Below are 27,136 nucleotides of genomic sequence, written 5' to 3'. Positions count from 1 at the left end.
CAGTTTGCTGGTCTGGAGCATTCAGTTGTGTGTTAACACAATGCCAAGGAGGAAAGACATCAGCAATAACCTTAGAGAAGCAATTGTTGCTGCCCATCAATCTGGGAAGGGTTATAAGGCCATTTCCAAACAATTTAAAGTCCATCATTCTACAGTGAAAAAGATTATTCAAAAGTGGAAAACATTCAAGACAGTTGCCAATCTTCCCAGGAGTGCACGTCCCAGCAAATTCACCCCAAGGTCAGACCATGCAATGCTCAGAGAAATTGCAAAAAAAAACCAAGAGTTACATATCAGACTCTACAGGCATCAGTTAGCATGTTAAATGTTCATGACAGTACATTAGAAAAAAACTGAAAAAGTATGGTTTGTTTGGAAGGGTTGCCAGGAGAAAGCCTCTTCTCTTCTAAAAAGAACATGGCAGCACGGCTTAGTTTTGCAAAGTTGCATCTGAACAAACCACAAGACTTCTGGAACAATGTCCTTTGGACAGACGAGACTAAAGTGGAGATATTTGGCCATAATGCACAGCGCCACGTTTGGTGAAAACCAAACACAGCATATCAGCACAAACACTTCATACCAACTATCAAGCACGGTGGTGGAGGGGTGATGATTTGGACTTGTTTTCCAGCCACAGGACCTGGGAACCTTGCAGTCATTAAGTCGACAATGAACTCCTCTGTACAGTATACCAAAGTATTCTAGAGGGTGTACTTTTTTTCACACATCTGTATATATACAGTACACACACACTTATACACACACACTTATACACACTATATATATTATATATATATATATATATATATATATATATATATATACATATACACACACACATATATATATATATACAGTATACACACACATATATATATTGTATATAGTGTGACTAAGTTCAGAAGATTCAAGTATCTATGTACTGAATGAGGGACGATCCCGATGGGGACTAAAATGTAACACATTATGTGTGTTAAACAGTCAATCTAATTTGTAATTTTTCTTAATTCTTGCACGCGTCACCATTTGTTCAGCACATTATTATATACTATACTTGTTACCAGACAATTACGTTAATGTAAAATACCTACATACTTACAGTACACACACACTGTATATAGTTTTAATAGGTGTGGACAGATGAATATATATATATATATATATATATATATATATATATATATATATATATATATATATATATATATATATATATATATATATATATATATATATGTTGTTTGTGAACTGTTCCATTGTTGAACATAAGTAAGAAACAATTAGACAGCCCAAACAACAAAACACCTGTGTTTTATTTATAATGCAGGTTGTGCCCTGCTCTCTTTCCTTCTCTATTTTAGTAATAAACATGTGTGCGTCATATGTAACAATGGGCCTCATGCAGAGAGCATCGTTATTTCGAAATTCGCCATTTTTTGTACAATTTCGCGCAGAAACCGGCAGAAAATGGCGAGTTACGAAAAACGCGCCATTTTGTTTTTTCTATTGCTAAAACTCGCCTCGCGGCTGGCGAGAACCTCCATCTCGCCATTTTTAAAACTCTCCGAATGCAGAGAGGTGCGAACGGCATGTAGCGGCTGTTCGCGCCAAGAAAATGGCGCGATTCTCGCATTTTTGCCGCGCCAGGAAAAGATGGCAAGATGGCGCTCGCCGCCTATAGTAAAGGGGAAAAAAGGAGCGAATTTGTTTTTACACGTTTCTGAAGCGCGCATCTCGCCAATTTAAACTCGCCACACGCATCAATGTTAAACATAGCAGAATTCGCACTTTTCTGCATATGGAGAATAAAACTCTCCAAAAAAGCTACTTTTTATGAAATTCGCCAATTTTAAAATTCTATGCTCTCTGCATGAGGCCCAATAACTCTTGGTAAAAAAAGGAGGGTGAAACTTGTACTGAGTGACCCCAAACAATTTTTGTTATAAAACCTACATTTGTACTTTTCTTTTTTGCAATATTGAGTCTTATCATTTTGATAAAATGACAAATAAAGAATAATCCATTATATTGTTGTTAATGGAGTCCTACTGGGACAGAAAACAGGTTTTATACAATTATTTTAGTCATTATATTGCTGGAAGGGACTCCCAATGTGACTAGCATCATTCATAGTGCTACTACTTACTATAAAGTGATACACAGTACAGGAAGTAAGAGGTTCTTGCAGTCATCGTATTGGATTTACTAATCTGTTTAATCATTACCATCAAATTCTATGGAGGGTCTGTAGGATTAGGACATGTTGGGGTGTACTTTAACAGTACCACAGTTAGCACATGTATTAGGTCTAGCAACGTAATATATAGATTATGTATACTTTAATATCAGTCATAAAATGTATCACAGCCTTTAAATGAATCCAAAGAAACAAGTCCACGTGTAATAGAAGAATCACATGTCCTTGTTGCATCCCAGTGAATACTGCTAAGGATGAGATGTTAAAACACTGTTAATGATCTTAAGAGATCAAAAGAAAAAGGGTGTGTGGGCCGAGCACGCGCATGTTAAAGCTGCAGTTCAGTCATTTATTTTTTTTACCTAAAGAACTGCATAGCTGCCGATCAATTCGTTCTCCGTCTATTTATCGGCAAAGTTTGGCGACATCTTTAAATATGGGGAATGTAAATCGTTGGTTTAGGAACAAGCATGCTTGTTAAAATAGAATACAAGAAAATTGGTCTTTCAAAGTTGTTGTTTTTTAAAACAGAAAAAGCTAAAAGTATTTTTTCTTACTACAGAACTGATTTATTAAAAAAAAACACATGCAGGATATTGCATGAACTGCAGCTTTAAGTGAAACTTCTTTGTCTTTTGTCAGTGAAATTGTGTTTCGATTTTTATTATTGTGATTGATTTTAAAGTATGGAAATGCTGTTACTTTCAAAAGGTGTGTGTGTGTGTGTGTCTGATCCCAGTACCTCCTTGGGTTTGTGCTCCTCCCACCCGCCCCCCCCCCCCCCCCCCCTCACCTGGTTCTTCGTTTTTTATGCGCGTGCGTGAGCTCATGAGTGTGTGCACGTGGCTTCGGCCATTACTGCACATGTACAGGCGTCTCCTGATGCTTCTGCACGTGTGCAGCCAGCGACGGATGCTTCTACCCACAAGCAGGTGGTGCCAGACGATTCTGCGCATGCGCGCACCAACGCCCTCTTCTGCCAACACTGATGTCACAGGCAGCCTCTTCTGCCAGCACTGACGTCACTTACATTACAAACTTCCGTCACTATGAAGGAAATTTGTGCAAGCAAAATTTTTGCAGGTGCCGCAAAGAAGTTTCTCTTCAAAAATCTGTCTGTCTGTTCAAGCACTAACACATGTGTAATCATTCAGAAAAGTAGCAGATTTTCCTTGCCTGAGATTCATCCCAGCCAGTGAGATAGATGTTATAGCTGAGGAAATCAGCATTGTCTCGCTCTTGCATTTGTGTTTCTAGAGACTGAAGCAAATCAGCAAACCATTCAAAAGCCTGTGTTTCTCTGCACAGCCAGTAGAAATAGATCTGAAAAATACAGGTAGGTTGGTTAATTTGGTGGGAGAGACAAGATTAAAGTTTATTGTATGCAAAGAAAAAGGTAAAACCAAACCTATTAACCTAAATATTTCCCAGTAAGATATCATTTTTAACGTCGTAGGCCTAGATACTCAAAGCTCTGTTATTGATTTAATGAGGCATTAACTAAAGTGAATGCATTGTTAAATGCTAACGGGTATCTTCAAAGCTCATTAAGACAGTGTTAGGTGCTGTTTTGAGCTGTGACGGGCCTTGCATTAACAATAACAGACGTTCGTGCCAATGATATGTAAAAGAGATGTTCCCTTTAACTACGGCTATCCACAGAGCTCCGTTATAGTTACCGCAGGGATTTAACATGATGTTAGCTAGTCATAATTAAAGGTGGCGTTACTCCCAACAAGACCATGAAATATGTTTTAGAGAAGTTCAGACGAGAGAGACACCTTTATACAACACGTGGAGAGACACCTGTGCACAAAAAAGAACACACCTGAGATACCTGGAATATATGCTAATTTAAGGAATTTAAATATCCCTTGCTTCTCCATATTAACATATATACCAGGTATCTCTCTCCTTAATATTGGTCATGTACGTTCATATGAATGGGACTAAAGTTGTGCTAAAGCTTAGTACCCTTTGGGGATCTGGGCCTTAGTTTGAATGTATCCGACTGTCATATCCATTTATGTGTATCATTCTCTACACTAGGGGATGGCAACTCCAGTCCTCAAGGGCCACCAACATGTCAGGTTTCCAGGCTATCCCTACTGTACTTCAGCACAGCTGGTTCAGTCTTTGATTGAGCCACCTGTGCTGAGGCAGGGATATCCTGAAAACCTCTCATGCTGGTGGTCCTTGAGGACTGGATTTGCCCACCCCCGCTCTACACCTTATGGATACTGTAATTGAGGCACTTACATTCTTTATAATTTTTTAGGCTAAGTCGAATGCAAAAGTTGGTACTTGTTGTTTCCAAAATTTGACATAGACCATTTGCAGTATGACCAAACCTCAAACCTGGTGAAGTTTTTGGTGTTAAAGTTACAATTCCTTAATGATGTCATTGTCCTCCTATTCATACTTAAAGCAAACTTTGAATTGTTTCCGTTTCTTTGGAAATCAAAAATAATGTTCTTTTTTTATCAGCTCCTTAGAAAGGGGTAGTCCTCCCAAACAAGAGATTACTCAACCTCTTGCCCAACCTATCCTAGTTATAGAATCAATAAAGATAAGGAAGCAGGAGAGAGGGGAGATCTCCCGACATAGTGATAGCATAAGTAGCCAGTAGAAATAGATCTGAAAAATACAGGTAGGTTGGTTAATTTGGTGGGAGAGACAAGATTAAAGTTTATTGTATGAAAAGAAAAAGGTAAAACCAGACCTATTAACCTAAATATTCCCCAGTAAGATATGATTTTTAATGTCGTAGGCCCAGATACTCAAAGCTTGATTATTGATTTAGTGAATGCATTTTGATAAAGTGAATGCATGGTTAAGTGCTGACGGGTATCTTCAAAGCTCATTAAGACAGTATTAGGTGCTGTTTTGAGCTGTGACGGTCCTTGTGTTAACAATAACAGACATCCGTGCCAATGATATGTAAAAGAGATGTTCCCTTTAACTACGGCTATCCACAGAGCTCCGTTATAGTTACCGCAGGGATTTAACATGATGTTAGCTAGTCATAATTAAAGGTGGCGTTACTCCCATTAAGACCATGAAATATGTTTTAGAGAAGTTCAGACGAGAGAGACACCTTTATACAACACGTGGAGAGACACCTGTGCACAAAAAGAACACACCTGAGATACCTGGAAATTATGCTAATTTAAGGAATTTAAATATCCATTGCTTCTCCATATTTAAGTAATAATCCCCGAAGAACAGGGCATGACTGGCCAATAATGCCCTGGCTGGAAGAGTTGAAGGCCCGAGGCGAAGCCGAGGGACTTTAACCCAGCCAGGGCATTATTAGCCAGTCATGCCCTGCTCTGAGAGGATTATTACTGTTATAGGCTAAATGTAGGCTTATTTCATAAATAATAGACACTTTTGTATAGTTATATAGATTTTTTTATTAAAATAAAATGGTAAATACATGAAACCACCTCTATATACGCTTACACTGCAGATATCTATATCCACACACTGCCGCCCCCTCTGTGTACACACACACACACACACACACTGCTGCTACATTCACACAGCACACAACATAGTACCTCCACACACACACACACACACACACACACACACACACACACACACACTGGAGCTCTAGACACACAACACAGCACCTCCTCTACACACACAACACAGCACCTATACACACACACAACACAGCAGCTCTACACAGACACAACACAGCAGCTCTACACACACAACACAGCAATTCGTGTAAGTGATTCTGTTATTTCATATTTTATTACCCCACTATTACCAGTTCGAGGATTCAGACACTCGAACTTAATCATCTCATTTTTATTTCCCCCAGTATCCCTCAACCTGTGCTCCCCCTTCTTTTCTGTATTTCTCTACATACACAAACTCTGCTGCTACACACACATGCTACACCCATAAACACTGCTGCTGACACACACACACACACACACACACACACACACACACACACACACACACACACACACACACACACACACACACACACTGGAGCTCTATACACATACACACACACACACACACACACACACACATCAGCTCTACACACACACAAAATGCTGCTACACATACAACAGCACAACACACACACACACACACTGCAGCCACAATAAAAAATGCAGCCACTTACTAAACTTTGCACTCTCCCCGCCCCACCTCTACACACAACACAGCACCTCTACATCCCCCCCACACACACACACAATACAGCACCTCTACACACACACACACACACAACACCTCTATACACAGCACCTCTGTACACAACACCACTACACACAACCTGCTGCTGACATTCACACACTGGAGCTCTATACACACACACACACAGCACCTCTACACAGATATACAACACAACAGCACACAAACAAACTGCAGACAGCCACTCCCCCCCCCCCCAATTCAACTGAATCTGCTCAGAAAATCTCAGTCAGCTCGGGAGGGGGAGGAGTCAAACCGTGGCTGATACTTTTTGACCAATCCTCTGCACTGTCACAGAGCTGTTACTTAATTTAAACCAATCTCCTGCCCTGTCTCAGCTGTCCTGAAAGCTGATTGGCTGGAAATAAACAGATTAAAAACTGCACTTTGAAAGCTGTTAAAATTCAGGGCATTACTGATTGATTGGATAATGCCCGGAATTTTAACCAATCAGAGAGCAGGGTTTTCAATAATGCCCTGAATTTTACTGCTTTAGCCTATAATAACATATATACCAGGTATCTCTCTCCTTAATATTGGTCATGTAAGTTATATGAATGGGGCTAAAGTTGTGCTAAAGCTTAGCACCCTTTGGGGATCTGGGCCTTAGTTTGAATGTATCCCACTGTCATATCCATTTATGTGTATCATTCTCTACACCAGGGGATAGGCAACTCCAGTCCTCAAGGGCCACCAACATGTCAGGTTTCCAGGCTATCCCTACTTCAGCACAGCTGGTTCAGTCTTTGATTGAGCCACCTGTGCTGAGGCAGGGATATCCTGAAAACCTCTCATGCTGGTGGTCCTTGAGGACTGGATTTGCCCACCCCCGCTCTACACCTTATGGATACTGTAATTGAGGCACTTACATTCTTTATAATTTTTTAGGCTAAGTCGAATGTAAAAGTTGGTACTTGTTGTTTCCAAAATTTGACATAGACCATTTGCAGTATGACCAAACCTCAAACCTGGTGAAGTTTTTGGTGTTAAAAGTTACAATTCCTCAATGATGTCATTGTCCTCCTATTCATACTTAAAGCAAAGTTTGAATTGTTTCCGTTTCTTTGGAAATCAAAAATAATGTTCTTTTTTTATCAGCTCCTTAGAAAGAGGAAGTCCTCTCAAACAAGAGATTACTCAACCTCTTGCCCAACCTATCCTAGTTATAGAATCAATAAAGATAAGGAGGCAGGAGAGAGGGGAGATCTCCCGACATAGTGATAGTATATGAGAGTAGCTACACGTACAGGAAGTCAGATTCACTCCCATGTCTCAGCTTATTGTGCTTACTAACTAACTGTAAAACAAGTTTAAAAATACTTATAAGCGTCTGATTTTGGAAAGAAAAAAAAAATGCCAAACACCTACTGTATATCTAACTCATGAAAAATGTCACTGCCATGGGTCAATTTTGGCCCTGGAAAGAAATGCACCTTTAATATAGAGTAACAAAGTGACAGACAAGGATGCTGTATTTGATAGATCCCAGTAAAAGTCCATGGCTCATGTAAATTCTCTTTGACTTCTGTTATTGACATTCCTTAAACTGCAGGTTAAGCCACAAAGTAGAGGATCACTTTGCCCTCACTTGTATGTGCCTGTATATCTTCTTTATGGATTAAAACCTAGTTTTTACGGCACTTTATTTGTTGGTCCCCGCTTTTTGCCGCGGTGCTCTTCTGGTTCCCTGCTTCCAGCCGGATCAGCAAGGAACCCTTCGTGTTAAGCCACAAAGTACATTAATAGTAACATAAGCAGAATGAAAGTGTTTTATAGCATTACTAGCTGAGAGACCCGGCGTTGCCCGGGATGTAATGTTCCCGCTCCTCTCTCCTCCCCCCTCTCTCTGTTTGTCCCCCATTCACATCAATCCAGTCCCCCCCTCCCTCCTTTACAGCTCTGTTTGTCCCCCTTTACAGCTTCACGCAGTGTGTGTGTCAGTCATTGTGTGTGCGTCAGTCAGTGTGTGTGTGTGTGTGTGTGTGTGCGCGCGCGTCAGTGAGTCTGACGCAGAAACACAAACACACACACAGACTGACTGACGCACACACACCCACACAAACAGTCAGTGCTGTCAGGGGTTGTGTGCGTGCGTCAGTCAGGGTGTGTATGCGTGCGTCAGTCAGGGTGTGTGTGCGTGCGTGCGTCAGGGTGTGTGTGCGTGCGTGCGTCAGGGTGTGTGTGCGTGCGTGCGTCAGGGTGTGTGTGCGTGCGTCAGTCAGGGTGTGTGTGCGTGCGTCAGTCAGGGTGTGTGCGTGCGTCAGTCAGGGTGTGTGTGCGTGCGTCAGTCAGGGTGTGTGTGCGTGTGTCAGTCAGGGTGTGTGTGCGTGCGTCAGTCAGGGTGTGTGCGTGCGCCAGTCAGGGTGTGTGTGCGTGCATCAGTCAGGGTGTGTGTGCGTGCATCAGTCAGGGTGTGTGTGTGCGTTAGTCAGGGGTGTGTGGTTGCGTCAGTCAGGGGGTGTGTGCGTGCGTCAGTCATGGGGTGTGTGCGTGCGTCAGTCATGGGGTGTGTGCGTGCACGTGGCAGCCAGCCGGTGTGTGTGTGTGTGTGTGGGCACGTCAGTCACTCTGTGTGTGTGTGTGTACATCAGTAAGGGGTTGTGTGTGTGTGCGTGGCAGTCAGTCAGTGCTTGTGTGTGCGTCAGTGAGAGTGTGTGCATGCGCCATTCAGTGTGTGTCAGCCAGTCAGTGTGTACTCCTTGCGGCAGCCGGGGGGGGGGGTTGTGTGTGTGGGGGGGGTTGTGTGTGGGGGGGGGGTTGTGTGTGGGGGGGGTTGTGTGGTGGGGTTGTGGGGGGGTTACCTCCTTGCGCCACCCTGTGCTCCCGGCTGCAGGGGGGTTAGGTTACCTCCTTGCGCCACCCGGTGCTCCCGGCCGCGGGGGGGGGGGGTTGTGTGGGAGGGGGAGGTTACCTCCTTGCGCCCCCGGTGCTCCCGGCTCGGCCGCTGGGGGGGGTTGTGTGTGGTGGGGGGGGAGGTTACCTCCTTGCGCCCCCGGTGCTCCCGGCTTGGCCGCGGGGGGGGTTGTGTGTGGTGGGGGGAGGTTACCTCCTTGCGCCCCCGGTGCTCCCGACTCGGCCGTGGGAGGGGTTGTGTGTGGTGGGGGGGGGGGTTACCTCCTTGCGCCCCCGGTGCTCCCGGCTCGGCCGCGGGGGGGGGTTGTGTGTGGTGGGGGGGGGGTTACCTCCTTGCGCCCCGGCTCGGCCGCGGTGGGGGGTTAACTGCTTGCTGGCGCTCCCAGCGGTAATAAGGGGCCCCGATGAGAAGAGCTGAGTGGCAGGCGGCGTGTGAGAGGCGGCGGGAGTTTTGCTGGCGGCGTGTGAGTGGTGAGGTGGAGGAGGCTTGGCACCGGGGAGGCTGAGGTTTGCGGTAAGGAGGTGAGGGGGGTTTGCGGTGAGGGGGGCGGTGAGGGGGGGGTGGGGAGTTTGCGTTGAGGGGGGCACACACACACACGCACACACACGACGGGAGTGAGAGGTGGTGGAGAGTGGGACTGGTGCAGATCCGAGGTGAGTGTGTGTGTGTGAGTGTGAGTGTGAGTGTGTGTGTGTGTCTCCTTTGGCCTGTCACTCCGCCTCAGGCCAATGAGAGGTGTGCAGGGGCGGGCAGGCCAAGGGAGCCATCTCATTGGCCTGGAACAAGGTCCAATGTGATTGCCGCTAGGGACACAGGGAGGGACACAGGGAGACACATACAGACACAGCCACATATGACGGTTTCAGAAATATATAGTAAGATTATAATGGTAAAATTGTGTTGATATGTAAACATCTATTCTACTGTATGTCTTGAGTGCTAGTACCTTGTCAACAATCAATTAGTGCATATCTTGTGTTTATAGGTACACATTTATTCCAAAGCTATGAATCCCAAAAATATGTTCCAGGAATGTTCTCTTCTAAAATTTGTGCCATTTAATTAACATTTAAAGTGTTTCATGCATATTTTAATGCAGAAATCAGAGCCAGTTCCCGCCAGCCATTTTAACGGATGCTAGAAAATAAGTGAGTATTACCACAAATAAAGGAAACCATTGTAATGTGTGCTTCTCCCATAACTCCTTCCCCTATTGCTTTATAACTGCTCCCCAATATATTGATATGCAATATCACATTATATCATATTTACATGATGCTCTTAATGCGTTTGGGAGCAGTGCAGTACCTTTGTAGTTAGACGCGTAGTCCTCCTATATTAAGCCTTACCATAAAGTGCAAATAAACAAATGCCAAATAATGCCTCAATGCCTGCTGATAAAAGCTAGTTACAGTGCATCTCCTTTACCTAAATTCCTGTGTCCAGCATCATTGATAGTCATTAATGACATTGTTGTGGATCACTCAAGGGAAGAATCAGTTGGCCCAATCTTGGTTGACAAATTATGAATAGCAGTAACCAGTAATTGATGCCAACAGCATTTTGTAAATATGGCCCTGATGAACAATGAATGCTTTTATGAGCGGCAGTTCTGCTGATTACTAGTCTCCCACAATTCTAATTTATGCTCTCATTAATGGGCCGACATATATTTGAAAGTACTAATCAGTGCTATATATTTTTTTTAACAGTTTTACCCAATGTCATCAACATACAAAGAGCCTCCTGTTATTTAGAGCCTATAGTAGGACACTATAGAGTGTGTTTTGTGATAAATGTACTTGTACAGGGTCAGTTTCACGTCATATGGAGGGCACATCACTTTATACACTCCACATTACTGTTTGTATTTTTCTTTGTCATTCTACTAGTGAGTAGTCCAATGACGCTCATGTTTAGCAAGCGGAATAAATATACACATCAAGAAAAGTTTATTTTTTATATATACAGTATATATGTATACTGTAAGAAGAAAGTTGTTGTTTTTTGGGGGGCAGTATGGATACGTAACGGGACAATTAGCCGCTGAGGGACAGTTGGCCGTGGTCATTTAGGTGTGGCTGTTTCGGCCCTTAGGTAGGTTTCTAGGGTTAGGATTAGGCGTTAAGGTTTGAGGGTAAGGGGTTAAGGTTAGGGTTTTTTGGGTAAGAGGTAGAGGTTTGGATTTTGAATGTTATGGGGTTAAGGCTTTTACGGTAAAAGGGTTAAGGTAACAATTACCTGCAGCGGAATATGCATTCATTATATATGCCGCGTACAACTAGTCAATTGCAAGTTTTGGTTGTTCATGCCAAATCTGCATTTTATTGAATATATATATATATACACACACATACACACACACCACACACACACACACACACACACACACACGTTGCTGATATTACAGATACAAATGATGTAATATTCTGTTAATGATGCCCCTGATGGCCATATATTACACTGTTGGGCTAGATTGTGCCACATTTGGTGATATTCAATAGAGTAATATGAAAGGCTAAGCACATACCTTTTTGAGCCTCAGAGTTGTTGCATCGTTGCAGTATTTGTACCAGACAGACTTGAGAACAGAAGCAAATGGTGTGACTCCAATACCAGCTCCCACCAGCACAGCAACCTCATAGCTGAAGACGTCCTCACTCGCTGTTCCAAAGGGCCCATCCACAGCCATCCTTACACAAGCACAAGACAACATAGCTGCTGATTGTTGTACATACCGAATATGAAAGGGCTACACACAATATTATACTGTACACTGTAAACAATGTATCAATATCATTAATTCTCAAACAGTTTGACTACCCCATAAATATAAACATTTTACTTTTTAAAAACATTATCAAAATTATTTATTTATTTAAATCAGTGGAGATACATTTGAATGGCTTAGCAGCACTCCCATAAAGATTTCATAATCATGAATGCAAATGTTTCGGTTGTGGGATCACTCAGGGAACCAGGCAGGAGAGACTGAGAACACTTTGTAGAAGAGGAGGGCATGTCCTGTTCAACATATTGTTACATCACACAAAACAGAGGAAACAAAAGAAGTAAAACCCTCACAAGTTTCAGGTTATCAAATTTACCAATAACACACATTTGGCACAGATGTTAAAGGACTGAATAGTTTTTCAAAACACATACACACAAATTCACAGAAGTTCTATAGCTGCGCTTGTGTTATCTGTCTCTCACTTGAATAACTGATCAGTTTTTGAGCTTTCACGAACCTCCTTTCTAGGCCTTTATGGCTACAATTCTCAACACTACTGTACCTTCATATATACATATTGCGGTAAGGTGAAATAAAGTAGCAGGTTCTGGTAAAGTTGTTCACTTACTTTGGCAGTTTCCATGCGTCCTGAAACTCTGTCTTATCACAGCCACAAACTTTAAACAAACCCTCTGTCCAGTCTCCAACTATTCGAATGTGAATGCTGAAGAAATCCTCTTCTGGGGCAGAGGTCAAAGTAAATGGGTGCCACTCCAACCTGGATACCGCTGGGCACTGGACAGAGATATACTGCCCAACTTCCATTTTAAAGCCCTTCTTTTTCATCTGTAGTTCAATGGTTTTAAAAGGATGTGTAACAACCTAGTGATGCAGAGGATCCACAAAGAAAACTGTTGGATGATACAAAATTCTGCAAACATACAGTATGGTAATAATTGTAATAATTTGTGTAAATATGGCAAACTATGGGAGAGTCGTTATATAAGTATACTGCATCTTTCTAGTTGTAAATATGAGTTGCTGAAAGGATCTGCTTCGTTAAACACATATCTGCAACCAGTAAAGGGACAGGCTCTATTTTTTAACTAGTTTTTAACAGCTCAGCAGTGACTATGATGAGACTATGATGAGACTATGATGATCAGTAACCTCCATTACAGATGCAGCGGCCGTTATCCCAACATTTCACAGAGCCGTTTTCGTGAACTCTGCTGTATTCCACGCGGCATTCACTCGTTATTCTTCCATGAACGCTGCTGTGAATGCCGCCAATCACACCAGTCACGCCTATCCCAATCCAACAATGTGCCAGCGTCAGCACCAGCACCGGCACCAGCACCGGTTTACAATAACAGTCCGACCGTCAGTGAAAACCTGTTGAACGGCAATCCTTGCTACATGGCAGACAACGCTAAACTGCCATTTTCTACACCCGTTAAAAACACTAGTAAGCTCGTGTCTTAACGGGAAAGTTTGAAGAAATCATGCGGCACAACCTGGGTATGCCCAGGAATACCAATCGTGAAATGCTCGGATAACGGCCGCTGCATAAGTATGTAGGAAAAGTAAGAAAATATAGGATTTCAGAGATAAATAAAGCAGATACAATACATGCAATACATGCAATAAATACATTAGTTGATGGATATATTTCTTAAGCCGAGTATGAGAAATTGGTTCTACAAATAGGATTTGTAGACATGAATAATTACAGATAATTTGCTTTTCTGGAATCAAAATATTAACCCCTTCGCTGCCATAGAGTTAATAAATATGTATGTCAGAATCCTGACTATCTATGATGCATGTAATGCTTCTATCGCAGTGTCAACAGCATGTCTGTGTAGAATACACAAGTAAGCATCGCTACCTTTGTGATAACAACTTGCTGCTGTGATCGCCAAAATCGGACCAGTCTTTCGAAGAGATATAGGACCATGGGCGCTACCACCCACATCCAGGTCTGCAAAAAAGAACCCATTGTACTCATATAAAAAAAAATGTAAACTGAATAAGAGTGATGTTTTATAGTATAGAAGATAAATAATTTTTAACTGACGTTTATTTTCTATTTCCTAAAAGCAATTATTTTGAGATAGAACTGCAGTGTTAAACATCTAATCTGCATCAGACTTGCTTAATCTTGCATACTTATTTCATGACATTATTTTAGATTAAGAAGTTATTATAGGTGCTTTTCTTGGTATTATTTTCATTGAGGGAAGTGCTTGAGACTACAGATGCAGCCACTCCTATCTATCAGCAGCCAAAGAGCATGTAATGGTGCACTGCCTGGCAACACTTGACCGTCCGCGGCACAGTGCTTGGCAAGGGGGCTGGCCTATCAGGATTAACACAGCGGGGGTTCCTGCTTCTGAATGGGACTCCCGCAGTGTAAATCCCACCAGGCTGCATCAGTCTGTAAGAGACACGCATTCTCCCTGCGCGCGTCTAACAGGTGATCACGCAGCATTTATTTTTATTTTAATAACACAGTATTGAAGAAGGAGTTCTCCGGAACTGAACCGCATTCATTTCAGCCTCAGGGACAGTCTGCTTCCCGAGTTACAAGCCCGGTAGGGGGTGCCGGTATCTCTCTGCATGGTTTAAATGTCCTGGTCACATGACACTGGACATTTAAACATGGCAGAGATACCGGCACCCCATACCAAGGCCTGTAACTCGGGAAGCAGGGGGTCCCTGAGGCTGAAATTAATGCGGTTCAGCTCTGGAGAGCCCCTGCTTCAATCCTGTGTTATTAAAATAAAAGCAGCGTGATCGCCTGTTAGAGGCGCGCAGAGAGAGTGACTGATTCTGTCTCACTCTTACTGCGCATCTCTTAGGCTAAGGCCCCAGTGCATGCGCCTGCATGCCCGCCTTGCATCCTGGCAGCACGTGCACGGCCCTTCACCATGATCTGCGGTCTTTAGGCTGCGTTCTGATGCGCGGGGTGTGTGGCCTAAATGGGCCAGGTGGGCGCGGACATGACGGGGGCGGGGCCATCACAGAACCACACGCATAATAAGAAAGAATAGAGTTTTAAAACTTATCTATGTGTCCAGCAGTTTTTGAGATATATATTCACACACACATAAAACTTAGATCTGGAAAGTCTTTTTTGGCTGTGTGAGGCAGTCTCCTTGTAAGGCTCAGTCCCCTGTGCCGCTGACCGCGCTCATGCTTGGAGAGCAGTGGCGTCACCAACTCTCCAAGCATGAGTGCCGGGTGTCCTAGCTGTTTACGCAAGCACCAACCGTGGGTGAGCGTGTCCGTGCCCGTGTATGAGCGTGCACGCTCCGTGTGAGTGGGGACATAAAAATTGAAATAGCCAGATGCAACTTCGCCAAGCAGCGTGCTCAGCGGCACAGGGGACTCAGCCTAACAGGTGGCTCGCTGGCTGATCTCACTGTCAGGGGCTTCTGTGTAAACAAACCCAGATGGAGCTCAGTAAGCATTCACCAAAAATGTTGGCAATGCGGCAGGGATTTCAGACTTTATTTTTTTAACCACTTGTGCAGACTTCCCCCCCCCCCCCCTCCCCACACACATTAAAAAATGCTGCATGAGGGGCCATGGAAAAGCCACTGCATCAAAGAGATCACAGGGCTCAAGAAGCTGAAGAGGAGGAGCAGGGTGGTGATCAAGCATGTGAATGGGTTTAAAAGTTTCAAAGTGGATGAGGTGATGGGAGGAACGGGGCAGGGCAGGAGCAGGAGACACCCGCCTCACTGATGGGTTCCCTGGTGCACCATGTGACGCGTCACCGCTCTTGAGCACAATCCAGTTGTTTCCCCTGCTGGCTGAAGCGTCACAGTATGCAGTGAGCCAGGAAGCGAGGAGTCACCGGGAACTGCTAGGGAGGAGGTAAGGGGCTGGTGAGAGGCGTGCACGCAGTTGCGAGCGCCGCCGGATGCAACGGGGACATAGCCTTACAGACTGATGCAGGACGGTAGGATTCACACAGCGGGAGTCCCATTCAGAAGCAGGGACCCCAGCTGTGTTAATCCTGATGGACCATTAGTCTCCTTACTGGCACTCCATGAGCACACGTGTGCTCAAACAGTGTCACATGGATTTCGTGAGGGCAGCACGACCAACCATAAGGCTACATCAGTATCTGTAAATCACAACGTTCGCCTGCAGTAAAGGTCTTAGCATTAACTGTGAAAAGATAAAGTTCATAGTGTACAAGCATTACTTCTCAGAAATTATAGTTAGTTGTCCAGCTTATCACACGATCTAACCCTTAGCAGTATGGAGTCTTGAACCTCAACAAAATAAGCACTGTTGTTTACTTATTCTTTATTTTATTAAGACAATGAGGAAACATATTATGACAAGCAATGTTTAGCTGATTGGCTCAGCCCAGAGACCATACACGACAGACAATTGGAAACCTTGTGATAAGTAGGATATCATACCATTGGTGGATTTCCTGAAAATTGTGGAGTTGGACATAAACGGTTGGCAGGGCCCCATTCAGTAAAATTATGTACACATTTTTCTGGGCGATGATCTATTAAGCTTTGATCTGTCTGTCCTCGAACTATTCGACTGAAAAATAAAAAGTGATTCGTTAATTTCAGCATGTGATTAAAATATATTTCTACAAAACTTTACTAAGAATTTAAAATACTGTAGTAGAAGTAGGATTTTTATACTAGGAAAACACCTGCCACGAGGCTTGTCCACATGTCCTTTCAAATCTTCTAGATTATATTTTACCGATGGAAAAATTAGTGTTTTGAATCCGGCCTTTTGCCCTTTATGGTGCTTGCTGCTTTTGGCTAATTCTGCCTGGTTAATTATGACATTTGTTTTCATACCTTAATACCTTTCTGAAGCCAGAGTCAAAATTGGTCAATTACAAAAGGCTTCTAGTCACAAAATTTGTGAATAAAGAATAAAAATGCCTTTGGGTTGTATGTATGAACATAATACATGTTAGAGCTGCAGAATATGTAAGAACAGTTTCCTGCTTCTGATGTGGTACAGTATGTTAGATTCGAGCAACTTCAGATGCAGAGGATTTTGGGGGCAAATAAAGGGCAAAAAGAGTGGTTAAGAGAGAGACGCAAAACGTGATGCATCTCATTTTAATCTGTGCCCTATCTAACACCTCCCCAACTCCTCCTCCTGATTCTCTCCAAGGTGCAAGCGAGGGTAGATGTGGGGAAGTTGGAGCGAAATGCTGTGATACAGAGGTGCAGGGTGAAATGGTCCCGGTTTTACTCCAATATTTCCTAGATACATAGAGCAATATGAATGTGAATGCTATTGCTGGATAAATGTGGAGCAGTGTTTTTGCCCCAGTTTTGAATCCAGAAGACTTAATAATAACTATTCCCCAGAGATTGTTATCTGATTATGTTTCTGTTAGACAAGGATGCTTTACAAACAAAATAAACATGTGAGCAGGAACAAAACTACTCACCAGTGGACCCGGGCTAAAAAAAGTCCCCCCCATCCCCGGCCAGGGGCCTACCTGTGCAGCGAGGCGTGCGGGGCCAAACCCAGCAGCGGCGGGAGCCCACCCAGGTAGCAATTGAGATAGTTGAGTCTGACTTCCGATGGGGACATAACTTCCCGTGTTAGGAGCTCCTGGGTATGCTCCCTCTGCTGCACAGGTAGGGCCCCAGGGGGAGGGAAGAAAGAGAGGGGGTGCCTTCTATCTGTTTTACCCTTACCAGTAGGGGCCCTAGGGCAGCTGAACCACATGCATCTATGGTACAGTAGTTCTGCAGCTGCATGTGAGCCTGATCTATGCAGGAATACTTCAGGCTTTCTTGCACTGATTATTATTTGACCGTGTAATGCAGATTAAAAACCCCAAACTGTTTTTTTTTTTTTTTTTAGGGCAGTGCTACACTTTTGCAAGGTGAGAAACGACTTCAAAAGAGGGCATTGGCAGAAAATTGAAAATGAAGCGAGAGGTCTTGTAAAAAAATACCTCCAAAGTGTATATTTTCATTTGACTCTCAACCAAATATTACCAGCTATTTTACAGTTTCAATTTTTTTTCTATTTTGAAACATATAACAAAAAGTATTTTCATTAATAACATTGTTACGTACACTTCACTTCTTTCTGAAAGGTTTACAGTTTGAAGATTATACATTCTACTTGGCAAGGAAACACAGGAGCATAACTAAATTCTCAGGACTTTCCAATATCAAGTGTTCTGTTAATAACAGCAAATATGAAAATACAACCTTTGTGTCCTACTGGTTGAAATAAATAGTTTGCCTTGTATATGAACTGTTCAAGGATGCAGTTCACTTTTTGTACCACTCTTCTTTCAAGTAGATGAGTAATTTAGCCTGGCTCAGTTTAGTCATTCTCTTTGAATAGATCAGTCAGGTGTTGCCAAAGAAAAACAACTGCCAATGTGATCTCATTGATTTGAAGTACGTAGACGCTAATACAGCAAAGGACAACTTCATCTATACCTAAGATGTATGACTTATTGACAATTTGCTATGCCATTACATTTTAGCACTACTGTTAGCTGACAAAAATAACCAAAAGGTGTGCGTGTCTGTTCTGTTCTGACTGACAGATTAAGTCTGTCAGTGGTGATATTGGATACCGAGGCTTGTGCATCATTACTCCATGTTCTCTTGTTGAGTGTATTGTCGCACACTTTAGAAAGCTTCTTGATCTGTGTTACTTGCCACAGTTGAGTTGGTTTCACAGGGTCAGCGCTGTGATGGGTTATTAAACCAGCAAAAATATATATATATATATATATATATATATATATATATATATATATATATATATATATATATATATAATTTTTTTTTATGCTGCATGAACCGGGTTACCCCTTGAACCCAAATAACAGTGCCCTGACTGCTGACAGGTGCCTGCGATATTTGCAGCTCTTTGTGCGAGTTTCTGACACAAAACAAAAAAGGCAAATATGGCATCAGGGTCGCAAATAGAAAGCTACAACATTATTTTCTGATGACGTTGCCACTTTCTCTTGGCCGCAAGAGGGAGGCTGACCATGGAGGCCATTTTGTCTACACCAGGCAGTATTCTTTCAGTGGGATAAAGGGTGAATAAAATAAAAAGTTAAATTGGGTCGAAAGATTGTGGATCAACTGTGCAGGAGCCCGTAGTTCAGGTAAAACAAAAAATAATAAATTAGCAGCACGGAATAACTTAGAAGTTCATCTTCCAGCATTATTCTGTAGCCCAAAGCTATATAGTCTGCTGTGTATCAGACACAAAAAAGCCAGTATATAAGCACAATGCTTCACACAGGTGCACAGCTTGGGGCCTATGCAGTAAGCGTTCATAAAAAAAATCGCCTGGCCATGTATATCGTCGTTTTTTGGAGCGTTGCTATCACGGTATTCAGAAAGCCTTGATTACCTGTCATAGCAAAATTCCCAAAACGGGCGAGTTGCCGCCAGCGATAGGATCGACCCTCTGAAAAGGCCTTACCCGGCAATTATTTATCATTTTGCTGATTTGTTTTAATTTTTTGTTTTTAATTAATGATATCTTGGTAAGGGTAATGCTTTTATTGGTTGTGTTGCTGATATTTTTTCATAATTAATTGCTTTGTTGGTTACTGTTTCAATTAATTCCTTGTTGTTTTATTAATTAATTGTTTGATTGGTTAATGGTTTCATTAATTCCGTGTTGAGCTGGTTAGTACTTGTATTAATTGCATTAGCTGGCTAGTGTTTTTATTTATTGAATTGGGGTGTTTTGGTGGTTTTTAATGTTTTATTATTGTGTCTTTTGTGCATTAATATATTTTGATTAGGGCGCCCATTGAGTGCTATAGTGACTTATCCTGCCCATATTATTATATGGGTATGATGTACCACAATACCACTCAATGGGTACAGGGTGGGTATAGTGGGTCTGGGCTGGGTGGTTAGAACTCACGGGTGGGTAACGGGTCAGGGTTGGTTAACACCTTAATTACTATAGTGGTTATTAACCGCTAAGGTGATTAAGGTGTTAGGCGACATTAGATTGTATTTATTATGTATGTATGCTTTCTGGCAATGGAGGACAGGAACCTGTAGTATCCTAGTATCTAGTATTTACTTTATTTATGCTGGCTAATGCTGTGTTTAAAAATGGGCAAATAATCTATTATCCATATCTGGAAAATAGTTATTTTGCCCATTATTGTACTGTATGTGTTTGGTGGGGGAGTATTGATTTAAATGTAGGCCATGTTTTATTTTTTCAATACAGAATTGGTACCGCAGGGCTTGGGAGACCCATGGAGGACACCTGAGGGGAAGAACCAGGGGCCCCACGGATCCGCAGGGACCACCCGAGGGCTCCAGCATCTGAGGGCCCCCAGACACTTGTGGGGATGACCGGGGACCCACAAACACCTGTGGGGACCACACGTGGAAACCATTGGGGTCCACGGTGACCCGTGGGTACCACCTGGAGGCTCACGGCACCTAGCGGGGACCACCCGGAGGTCCCCAGACACCCGTGGGCACCCCAGGGCTGCACTGTGGAGCCTAGGGACACCCGTCGTGCCCACCGGGGACCCCCATCTGACTGGGGTATTAATCCTTATGTTAAAAAATAAATCATGGTTTTCCAGTATGAGGGGGTGGGGGCACAGGCGGTGGGTGGGGTATTGGTGTTTATTAGATATTGTAATGTTTATTGGAGGCATAAAAGGTGGGTAGTGGGGCTGTTGTGTACATTGTTTTTATTGTGGGTAGTGGGTGTGGGTGAAGGTGGTATTAGCCCCAAGGATGGGTTTTTAAGCCTTGCGGGTGGTAGCGGGAGGAGTTAACCCCTTCATTACCATAGCGGTATTAACCACTAAGGTAATGAAGGGGTTAAGTCCACCTGCAAACCCCCCGCAAGGCCTAAACACCCACCAAGGGCCAAATACCACCTTCACCCAAACCCGCTACCCACAATAAGTCTGGCCCAGGTGGTTAAACCCATATTTGCCTTAGCGGTTTGCCGCTAAGGTAATGAAATGGCTGTAAATGCATTTTTCCTGCATCGGATTCATGCCGGGGGTCTCCGGGGCTGGTATTAATGGATATCAGCTCTGGAGACCCCCAGCATCAATCCGATGCAGGAAGTAGGCCTGATTTTTTCTAAATCCCATTTCGCCACCTTATCAACGCTTCTCCCCACCCTCCCGCTAACTTTTCCTGATGTTTGGATTTGGGGAGAAAATCGCCATTCTAGAGCCGCGATAGGCATCGATAACCTATTCACGGCTACTAGAATTGCACGAGTTTATGAAAATTCCGAAAGCGTCGATAAGAGGCTTATCGCCGCTCCCTCAGCGATTTGGTTTTGAACACTTTTTTTGGGGCAATTCAGGCCTTTATCGCCCACTTATCGATGCTTACTGAATCAGAGTAGGCATTTTGGACGATAAGTGCTCGATAAGTGGCTTATGAACGCTTACTGCATAGGCCCCCTTGGCGGGAAATCGCTCATATGTTTTTGTCAGTGAAGCTCACGGCCCTGACAAATTCCTGACAAAAGGAAGACAGTTTGTAAGGAACAAGTGGTTAAGTTGTCAGGGTGGAGACTTTTGCTGGTGTTTTGAATTTGGTTCTAAAAATAATAATCACGTTTTTTATTTTTATAAAAAATGATGGACAAATGTTCAAAATAAGTAGGATTTGTTTTAGTTTTCAAATTCAAAAGTGTTTGTGGTTTTTTTGGTTTTTTTTAAAGGCACTGCAACAAAAGATAAAAGAACTGGAATCAGCATGAAGTTCAGAACACACCTGGCCAAGTCTTTACAGGGTTCCCCGCATATTGGATCGAGGCATAAGTCATTTGGAATGATACACTATAATATAAAAACTGCACGGAATACAAACCCAGCACCGTGGATGACAAGACCAATGAAGAAGATAACAAAGAGGTGGTGTGTAAACCAGAAGACTTCAAAATATGATCTGCGAATAGTTTTTGTAGATGAGGTGATTATAAGGATCAGTGCCAGCGTAATCACCACTCCAGTGAGTCCAGCCAGGAAGGTAAAAGCCACATTAATTCCTCCCACTGGGTTCTGTTAAAAAAAAACAATGCGATTGAGCATACAGTTTACAGGTGTAGCAATAGCAAATTGAACACTTTCTTTACCACTGGCTTTTTACATTTGCTAATGGCTACCATGGTACATCATCTCTGCATACTAATCAAGCAGTGAAGCCTAAATTTAAGGTAGACAAGCACCACGAGGTGTGTTCATTTTTTAAGTTCATTGTAAAGTGTTAAACAACCTAATAAAGGTGTATTGGCGTTTCCTATCCATTCTCATATGGGTACAGTGTTACTCATAGTCATAGTCCTTTAATATACAAATGTAAACTTTTATTTTAAAGGAAAATAGATCAGGGATGCAACAAAAATACATAAAAGTGCTACTACACGAAAGAACTTCAATAAAATACAATTACCAGATATATATATATATATATATATATAGATAGGTTCCTTACCGAGTAGATCCAGGATCCCAAGATCACGAGGCAAGAAGGAGACAGCACACTCAAAGGTACAAAAACAGCGTGTATTCAGTAGAAAAACCGGCACATAAACCCGACGTTTCGGTCCTTGACACAGGACCTTTCTCAAGGGAGTGCTAATTCATAGTTATACCTGACAAACATATATACCCAACACCCATTAACAAACAGATCCCTGATAGGCTAGACCATGATGTAAAACAGCTGTGAGCACTAGCTAATCAATTATGACATCAGCACTGAACGACAGTGGTCTCAGATGGCGTCTCACGTATCATGCTGATCAGTGCTGCCTTAGGTAGCAGTGGCGTGCGTGCGCAATGTACATCGCAACTAAATAAGGGGAATACCTAAAAGGCACGAGCATTCAATGCGTATGTTAGTTTGCACAAAAAGACAACAGAGCATATCTGTGGAACATATCCTAACAATACATAAAGGAAATAGCAGCTGTAGTGACTAACATTCAAAAACTGGCGTCAGCACTGGGAAACACCATGTCGGATGGCGTCAAACGTAACCAGGTAACCACCACTGCAAAACAACAATGGCGAGCATGCGCAGCATACGTAACTGCAAGGAGATATAGAGAAATATCCTTAAAGACGCAAGCGACCAATGTGCACACAGTGCTGGCTCAAATAGGCAACCTAGCACATGGGCAAACCATCGCATATCATAACTAATTAAAGTGTCAAAAAGACACAAACAGCAACTTCAATCGCAATGTAAATAAAGCAAGCATGATAACGCATGCATGGCTAGCATGAGTTTAAAAGCATAAATATAGAACAGGTGTCATAACATCAGGTAACCATAGTTAAGGAGGGAAAAATAATACAGTGAAAAACAGAAAAAAAGGGACGGGAAGGGAAGTGTTACCATGGAGTCCCAAGACACATGAGGAGTGAGTGCATAAAAATGAGACAGAAAGACAGAGGACTGGACACAAAATGAAAGCAGAGGCATACTAATAAAGCATCACTATTAGATACAGTGGACATAAGGTGGATAGGGCAATAGAAAGGAGAATAAGCAACAAAACAGAAAAAAAAAAATAGAAAAAAATTACAGACACAACCAACAAAGAGCTAATGTGGGAGAACCACAAAAAAAGCAAAAAATGCAAATTGTGTAAAAAATGCAGAAAAAAATGCAAAGAAAATATAATGCACCAATACAAAAACAGAAAGTCTAAAGCAAAAAGCAAAAATGGCATAAAAATAAAGACAATGTGCAAATAATGTCCCAAGTGTCAAATTGAGTTTTATTTATCATATTAGATGAAACATCCTAGGCGAAAATCTTCATTGAGACCGTGTGGTGACATTGTTCTTAGTTCATAAATCATTTTGGCCTCCAGTTGAAGCAGCAACTTATTCCTATCACCCCCATGTGAGGATATATTGGCTTGTAGGATAGGCATACACTTCATTGTGGATAAACCATGTTTATGTTGCCTGAAGTGGCTTGCCACTGGAAGGTGTTGTAGGTCATGGTGGACCTATGAACGGTCATCCTTTCCTTAAACATCCGGCTTGTTTTCCCTATATAATAGAGTCCACAGGGACATTTGATGAAATAAAATTAAAAATGTTTTCTGTTTTGTTGCTTATTCTCCTTTCTATTGCCCTATCCACCTTATATCCACGGTATCTAATAGTGATGCTTTATTAGTATGTTTATTAGTATGCCTCTGCTTTCATTTTGTGTCCAGTCCTCTTTCTGTCTCATTTTTATGCACTCACTCCTCATGTGTCTCATGTGTCTTGGGACTCCATGGTAACACTTCCCTTCCCGTCCCTTTTTTTCTGTTTTTCACTTTATTATTTTCCCCTCCTTAACTATGGTTACCTGATGTTATGACACCTGTTCTATATTTATGCTTTTAAACTCATGCTAGCCATGCATGCGTTATCATGCTTGCTTTATTTACATTGCGATTGAAGTTGCTGTTTGTGTCTTTTTGACACTTTAATTAGTTATGATATGCGATGGTTTGCCCATGTGCTAGGTTGCCTATTTGAGCCAGCACTGTGTGCACATTGGTCGCTTGCGTCTTTAAGGATATTTCTCCATAGCTCATTGCAGTTACGTATGCTGTGCATGCGCGCCATTGTTGTTTTGCAGTGGTGGTTACCTGGTTACGGTTGACGCCATCCGACATGGTGTTTCCCAGTGCTGACGCCAGTATTTGAATATTAGTCACTACAGCTGCTATTTCCTTTATGTATTGTTAGGATATGTTCCACAGATATGCTCTGTTGTCTTTTTGTGCAAACTAACATACGCATTGAATGCTCGTGCCTTTTAGGTATTCCCCTTATTTATTAAGTTGCGATGTACATTACGCACGCAAGCCACTGCTACCTAAGGCAGCACTGATCAGCATGATACGTGAGACGCCATCTGAGACCACTGTCGTTCAGTGCTGATGTCATAATTGATTAGCTAGTGCTCACAGCTGTTTTACATCATGGTCTAGCCCCGAGGTGGGCAACCCTATCGCCATTTGCCACTTGTGGCGAATTGGCAGGCTAAATGTGGTGAATTTAATATTGAAATAGGCTAGACCTATCTTCCCCCTCCAGAACTCCGTTCTGTGTCCTGCACGACCCCATGCGGAGAAGCACTCCGCCATCAATCTGCCTCTCCCACCTTCACTGCGTCGCATCAGGGGGGGGGGGAGTTATGAAGCCGATTGACCAGTTGCGCAAGCGCTGTGGAGGGGAACCCAGGTATCATTCCATTTAAAAAACTTGCCTGCTGCTCCGTTCCCCCGACTGACTGATTGAACAATTTGTTGGTTCCCTCTGTCCTGTCTCTCCTCCTTGCTCGCTCTGCTAAACTGCCCCTCCTCCACTCAGCTGATTTTGGAAGTGCTGGTTCCCTGTCATGTCTCCTCTCCTTGCTCGCTCTGCTAAACTTCCCCCCCTCCCTTCTTCCACTCAGCTGATTTTGGTTCCCTCTGTCTTGTCTCCCCTTCTGGCTCAGGTATATGTGTGTATATGTGTGTGTATGTGTGTATATATGTGTGTGTATATATGTGTGTGTATATGTGTGTGTATATATATGTGTGTGTGTGTGTGTGTGTGTGTGTGTGTGTGTGTGTGTGTGTGTGTGTGTGTGTGTGTGTGTGTGTGTGTGTGTATATATATATATATATACAAATATAACTGTATGCTCATCTGCATGTCTTAGGCAGGTCTGCAACCCCGCCTTTCCCCACTATCACCCAGCATACAGCACTTCCACTGAAGCAAGGGATTCTGGGAAATGACATGCAAATGAGCACACAGTGTCACATTTTGCCTCAATAACCATTTTTAACATGGTTCCCTATAGGCTTAAGCTTGCTGCATGGTCACAGCTTTGAGCACAGCCAGGGTTAAGGTGCATACCCAGAAAACCACCCACAGACAGCTGTTTCGACCTTGATGGGTCTCATCAGTGTGGGGTTGATTTTACTGGGAATGCAAGAGAGGCTATGGGATAGGCTAAACCATAATACTGAGTTAAGTTATGGTGAGTAAAAAAAGTGACAAAAACCCTCCACAGGAAAGCAAATATGCAAATATAACTGTATGCTCATCTGCATGTCTTAGGCAGGTCTGCAACCCCGCCTTTCCCCACTATCACCCAGCATACAGCACTTCCACAGAAGCAAGGGATTCTGGGAAATGACATGCAAATGAGCACACAGTGTCACTTTTTGCCTCAATAACCATTTTTAACATGCTTCCCTATAGGCTTAAGCTTGCTGCATGGTCACAGCTTTGAGCACAGCCAGGGTTAAGGTGCATACCCAGAAAACCACCCACAGACAGCTGTTTCGACCTTGATGGGTCTCATCAGTGTGGGGTTGATTTTACTGGGAATGCAAGAGAGGCTATGGGGGCTCCACAGGAGGGGTTTTGTCACTTTTTTGTCATAGGACAAGCTTTTGAGAGTTATCCTCTCTTCTTCAGGTCAGCAATACTGATATACAAAGGATTCAATGGCTAAAGCAGCGTAGAGAGAGGAAAGAAAAAAACAGATATTTACTGTAGATAAGGTAGGGTGTTAAAAGTGTTTGAAGCCAGGGGACAGTGTCAAAGAAAAGTGGGGAGGGGGAGAGATAAAGTGTGGATAAGAATAGAGGCAAGCAGGATATCCCTCCCCCTCCCCACCTTTCTTTGACACTGTCCCCTGGCTTCAAACACATTTAATACCCTACCTTATCTACAGTAAATATCTGTTTTTTCCCCCCCTCTCTCTACACTGTTTTAGCCATTGAATCCTTTATATACAGTATTGCTTGACCTGAAGAAGAGAGGATAACTCTCGAAAGCTTGTCCTATGACAGAAATTGTTAGTCCAATAAAAAATGTATCACCTAATACTGAAGAACTCATTTATTCTGCACTATCGCAACTGGGCTAACACGGCTATTTTCTGCTTTATATATATATATATATATATCTATATATATATATAGATATATATATCTATATATATATATATATATATATATATATATACAGTGTTCGACAATTAATGATAATCACACGCCCGTGGCGAGTGGATTTAGGCCGCTGGTGAGCCGTTCTGCGGCTCTATTAATT

The 27,136-nt window shown here is 42.8% G+C and overlaps 1 protein-coding gene across 1 annotated transcript in view; it reads right to left on the bottom strand.

Moving 5' to 3' along the window:
* CYBB (cytochrome b-245 beta chain) overlaps window positions 1–27,136 on the bottom strand; it is a 59,781-nt gene that overhangs the window by 4,208 nt on the left and 28,437 nt on the right. Inside the window, exons 6-11 of the mRNA XM_075590302.1 lie at window positions 21,882–22,072; window positions 16,452–16,584; window positions 13,901–13,993; window positions 12,638–12,891; window positions 11,806–11,968; window positions 3,377–3,523 (exon numbers count right to left, since the gene is read on the bottom strand). Of these exons, the coding sequence (XP_075446417.1) occupies window positions 3,377–3,523; window positions 11,806–11,968; window positions 12,638–12,891; window positions 13,901–13,993; window positions 16,452–16,584; window positions 21,882–22,072 (981 nt within the window). The remainder of the gene's footprint in view (window positions 1–3,376; window positions 3,524–11,805; window positions 11,969–12,637; window positions 12,892–13,900; window positions 13,994–16,451; window positions 16,585–21,881; window positions 22,073–27,136) is intronic.

The sequence above is a fragment of the Ascaphus truei genome, chromosome 3 (genome assembly GCF_040206685.1).
Source record: "Ascaphus truei isolate aAscTru1 chromosome 3, aAscTru1.hap1, whole genome shotgun sequence".
Taxonomy (NCBI): Eukaryota; Metazoa; Chordata; class Amphibia; order Anura; family Ascaphidae; genus Ascaphus; species Ascaphus truei.
Note: the sequence above shows the minus strand (reverse complement) of the source record. Positions and strands in the feature narration are given on the sequence as shown.